This window comes from Silene latifolia, chromosome 11 (genome assembly GCF_048544455.1).
Source record: "Silene latifolia isolate original U9 population chromosome 11, ASM4854445v1, whole genome shotgun sequence".
Lineage (NCBI taxonomy): Eukaryota > Viridiplantae > Streptophyta > Magnoliopsida > Caryophyllales > Caryophyllaceae > Silene > Silene latifolia.
In genome coordinates this window covers 161,598,657-161,604,220 of record NC_133536.1, presented here as the reverse complement: position 1 = coordinate 161,604,220, position 5,564 = coordinate 161,598,657, and the positions used below count along the sequence as shown (strand labels likewise).

Sequence of the window (5,564 nt, the reverse complement as noted above, 5' to 3'; positions counted from 1 at the left end):
TAAAAGCATTTGCTTAGATAGGATTTAAAAGTAGAAATAGCTTCAGAATTATTCCCGGCAATGACCAAATCATCAACGTAAACTAGGATGTGCATTTCAACTCCATTTTTATGATATGTAAATAATGAATTATCGAAAGCGCTCATAATAAAACCATAAGAGGATAAAGCTTTAGCTAATTTCTCATACCAGCATCTTGGAGCTTGACGAAGACCGTATAGAGACTTACGAAGACAACAAACTTTACCCTCCATTCCACAACTGAAACCAGGCGGCATACGCATGTACACTTCTTCCGACAGATCGCCGTGAATAAACGCATTATGTACATCCATTTGATGTAACTACCACTTCTTAATTGTTGCAACTGCTAAGAAAGTACGTACCGTCACCATCTTCAGAGTTGGGGCAAATGTTTCCGTGAAGTCTACCCCGACTTTTTGGTGATTTTCGAGAACAACGAGTCGGGCTTTGAAACGATCGATTGAACCATCAGATTTGTGTTTAATTTTAAACACCCACATGCACCCAATGACACTCTTGATATCTGGTAAATCACTGACCGTCCAAGTATTGATCATTTCGAGTGCTGCTATTTCCTCGCCCATGGCTTTTCGCCAACGAGGATCATTCACAGCGTCCTTAATAGACTTCGGTTCAACATCACGACTTAAAGCTGCAAGGAAGTGATGATGTGGTTTTGAGAAAGTATCATAATTCACAAAATGAGTTATAGGATAAGAGCTACCTGAGATGGGAATTGATGTGGGTGACTCGGCCAAAATCGTGTTAATGTGATCCCAGCTAACATAATCCCTATGATTTTTGTTAGGAATTTTAATCCGCTTGCCACGAACCAATTATATATCCGTCTCTGTCCCTATGTCTTCCTCATGCATAATATTATCTCCCTCAACTTCATTCGTATTTGCATCACCCTTTCTGCTAACATCATTCGGTCCCTGCACTGTTTCGTGTACAACGGTCCCTGGTTTTGTGTTTGGTCCCTGCACTGTTTCAGTCCCTGGTTCTGTGACGTGCGCATCAGACCCCACGTCAGCGTCAGTCTCCTGTTTTGTATTCGTAATTACAGGAATGTCAGGAGTGCAATCATCATCAAAAGCCGAACCTATTAAATGCCCATGACCCTGCTCCGTTTTGTCAGCGAAAGGAAACTCGGTTTCAACAAAAATTACATCTCGAGACTGAAAGTATTGCCCTGTCTCAAGATCATAAAGACTTCAACCCTTCTTTCTGAATGGATATCCAACAAATACACAACGTCTACTTCGACTATCAAATTTATCACTTGGACTCATATTTTTAGCATAAGCTAAACACCCAAAAATACGAAGCAAATCCAAATCAGCCTCCTTCCCAAAAAGTAATTCGAAAGGAGTCTTACTATGGAGAATACGAGTTGGAGTTCTATTTATCAAATGAACTGCTGTTAAAACACATTCGCCCCAAAATTCGGCGGGTAAATAACTTTAAAACCTTAAAGCACGGGCCACATTGAGTATGTGACGATGTTTCCGTTATACTCTAGCATTTTGTTATGGGGTTTTGACCATAGATGTCTCCAAAATAATTCCATTATCATGAAAGTAAGTAATTAGGGGTTTAAATTCCGTTCCATTATCGCTCCTTAACCGTTTAATTTCTCGATTAAATTGCCTTTTAATTAGCGCGAAAAATTCCCTCAACAACCTACTCACTTCATCCTTTGTTTTCATAAAAAATACCCACACACAGCGAGATTAGTCGCCAACAATAGATAAGAAATAACGTGACCCACAAGCACGATTCGGATCGTAAGGGCCCCAAACATCACAATGTATAAGGTCAAATAAATTATCAGCCTTATTATTACTCAATGGAAAAACAGAACGAGTTTGTTTAGAACGAAAACAGACATCACAATGTTTATTGTCCAATACACTTTTAAAACGACTAAGACGAGGAACGAACTTCATTGCTTGCAAAGAGGAATGACCTAACCGTTTGTGCGAAAGATCAATGCTGCCATTGATGTCCACCACATTAACACGATTTGTGACATCCATAGACAATTGATAAAGTCCGTTGACGAGTCCACCCTCACCAATCCTCATCTTCGAGATAGGGTCCTGTATAACACATTTGGTATTAGGGAATTGAATATTACAATTTTGAGCTAATAACAATTGTGAGACGGACAATAAATTGCACGTGAAATCTGGAATATGTAGCACATCATACAGTACGAGATTTTCACTTAGTTTCACCCTCCCTCGATGTGTAGCCTTCAATCGTACGCCATTAGGAAGACCCACCTCAAGTGGTTTGATAGAAACGATATGGTCAAGTAACTGTAAGTCGCTACAAACATGGGTATTAGCTCCTGTATCGACAAGCCAAGTGATAGTACGCTTACCATTAAGTCGGATATGATTGACATTTAAAGCTTGCTCACCAAAAACCGCATTACCCTGCAGTGAAGACGAGGTTCCCGAGGTGTCAGATTTAGGCTTAGAATGTGGTCCACGACCCTCCCGAAACCCAATTACTTCCCAGCAGTTGGACCCGCTGTGTCCTGGCTTGTTGCAGATAGAGCACTTAGTCCGTGGCTTACCGGACTTGGCCCCTGCTCCTCCTTGTCCCCCCTGCACGGCGAAAGCCATGGCTGTGGTGCGCTGCTCAGTAAGCGTCTGCACTTCCTCCTTCTGCACCATACGAGAATAAATAGAATGCAAGGGAGGGAGAGGATCACTACCAAGAATTGTAGAATGAGCAGTCGCATAATGAGGCACGAGACACATCCGGAATTGTCAACTCTGGCGAGTTTCCCGACGTTTGCGAAGGGTGACAGTTAGACCGCATTTGCAACCGGAACTGTCACAAGTTGGGAGTGAATCGTAATCATTTACGTCATCCCAAAGCTTCTTGATCCGTCCATAATAAGCCATGATGGACTCTTCGTCCTTTTGTTTGCAATCGGCAATGTCCGATTCCAACTGGTAGATCTTAACCTCATTGCCATGAGAAAATCGATTTTTAATATCTTCCCATAACTCCACGGATGTATCACGATAAGAGATCGTAGATCGGAGCGAGGGTTCAATTGTATTAAAAACCCACGCAACAACAGTAAAATTTACCGTCATCCAGTCCTCTAAATCCTCCGAATCGTCCGAAAGTATTTTGAGAAAACCATTGATAAAACCTAGTTTCCACTTGGCCCCCAAACCATTGCGAAAACCCTTTGCCCACTCCGCATAATTTGGTCCGGTTAGCTCTACATGGGTGATTTTGGCTCCGACACCGTCATTATTTGAGAGGACATAGGTTGGTTTGGTGATATGTGGCGTAGAGGATTCCTTTTTGTGTGAGTCGTCGCCGGTCATCGTGGAAGAATCGATTTCAGAATCGAAACCCAATTGATACCATGAGGCCTTAAGGTGATGGTTGAGGCCCAGCTATTATAATTATTCCTATTACGCTCCCTTACTCAAATGTCCGTTGGGCTTGAAAAGTGGTTAGTTGTGCACCAGCTCGCCCGTACCGTATGCTGGAATTCCACTTCGAGAGTTTTTGAGGAGTTTTTAGGTTGCCAGGATTCGAACCCGTGACCATTGGTCATGATGGCTCTGATACCATGTAGAAAATTCACATAAATAGTTTTTTGTGAATGTTTCAATGTATATTGAATGAGTTGTCGCACTACATTAGCTGTTACATTTATACTAAAAATTAGGGCAAATCAAAACTAATATTCTCCTAGTTTACAAAAGATATTATACGATATCTACTTGATATGTTCCTATGAACACGATATTCTTACGAATATCGAATATTTACGCAATATTATCTCCAACACACCCCCCCCCCCCCCTCAAGTTGGAGCGTATCCATCGGATATGCCTAACTTGGCAAGCAAATCTTCAAAACGCGTTCGTCCTAGGACCTTGGTTAGAATGTTGGCGAGTTGAAATTGATTATGAACATAGCATGGAGTGATGACCCCATCACGTATGTGATGACAAATAAAATGACAGGCAATCTCAATATGCTTGGTACGTTCATGATACACCGGATTATGGAAAATATGCATAGCACTTTGATTATCGCAATGTAATCGGACCGAACCAGGAAGAGCAATTCCAAGTCCTTCGAGTAAGTCTTTCAACCAAATGACCTCACAAATTGCCGACACCATGGCTCGATACTCGGCCTCTGTGGATGATAGAGAAATCGTGGCTTTCTTTTTCGTTTTCCATGAGATGGGTGACCCACCGAGACATACGAAATAACCAGTAATAGAATGACGGGTAACCGGGCAACTCCCATAAGAAGCATCACAATACGCCTCAAGCAACAGAGGCGAGTCAATTCGAAACATAATCCCTTGACCCGGACTTCCTTTCAAATATTGAACAACTCGCAAAGCCGCCTCCCATTGAGATTGAGTCAGTCGTTGCATAAATTGAGAGAGGATATGAACCGATTAGCAAATTTCGGGACGTGTAAAAGTCAAATAAATTAGCTTACCAACCAGCCTACGATATTTGGTTTCATATTCCAAAACCGTGTCTGTAGCAAGGGCAAGCTTATGCTTTTCATCCATCAGGACCGTGGCCGGCTTGTATCCAAGGAGACCCGTTTCTGACAACAAGTCAAGAGTAAACTTTCTTTGACAAAGAAACAACCCCTATGAACTTCGTATCACTTCGAGACCGAGAAAGTACTTTAACTTACCCAAATCCTTCATATAAAAGCATTTGCTTAGATAGGATTTAAAAGTAGAAATAGCTTCAGAATTATTCCCGGCAATGACCAAATCATCAATGTAAACTAGGATGTGCATTTCAACTCCATTTTTACTATATGTAAATAATGAATTATGGAAAGCGCTCATAATAAAACCATAAGAGGATAAAGCTTTAGCTAATTTCGCATACCAGCATCTCGGAGCTTGACGAAGACCGTATAGAGACTTATGAAGACGGCAAACTTTACCCTCCATTCCACAACTGAAACCAGGCGGCATACGCATGTACACTTTTTCCGACAGATCACCGTGAAGAAACGCATTATGTACATCCATTTGATGTAACTACTACTTCTTAATTGTTGCAACTGCTAAGAAAGTACGTACCGTCACCATCTTCAGAGTTGGGGCAAATGTTTCCGTGAAGTCGACCCCGACTTTTTGGTGATTTCCGAGAACAACGAGTCGGGCTTTGAAACGCTCGACTAAACCATCAGATTTGTGTTTAATTTTAAACACCCACATGCACCCAATGACACTCTTGCCGGCTGGTAAATCACTGACCTTCCAAGTATTGATCATTGCTGCTATTTCCTCGCCCATGGCTTTTTGCCAACGTGGATCATCCATAGCCTCCTTAAAAGACTTCGGTTCAACATCACGATTTAAAGCTGCAAGGAATTGACGATGTGGTTTTGAGAAAGTATCATAATTCACAAAATGAGTTATAGGATAAGAGCTACCTGAGATGGGAATTGATGTGGGTGACTCGGCAGTAATTTTTATACAAAATGAGTAAATCACTGACCGGAAA

At 41.6% G+C, this 5,564-nt stretch overlaps 1 protein-coding gene across 1 annotated transcript; it reads right to left on the bottom strand.

Moving 5' to 3' along the window:
* Positions 1-2,810: 2,810 nt before the first annotated feature.
* LOC141614250 (uncharacterized) lies at positions 2,811-3,386 on the bottom strand. The gene has a single exon (XM_074433010.1). The coding sequence runs from the start codon at positions 3,384-3,386 to the stop codon at positions 2,811-2,813; it is 576 nt and encodes a 191-aa protein (XP_074289111.1).
* Between the last annotated feature and the right edge of the window lie 2,178 nt (positions 3,387-5,564).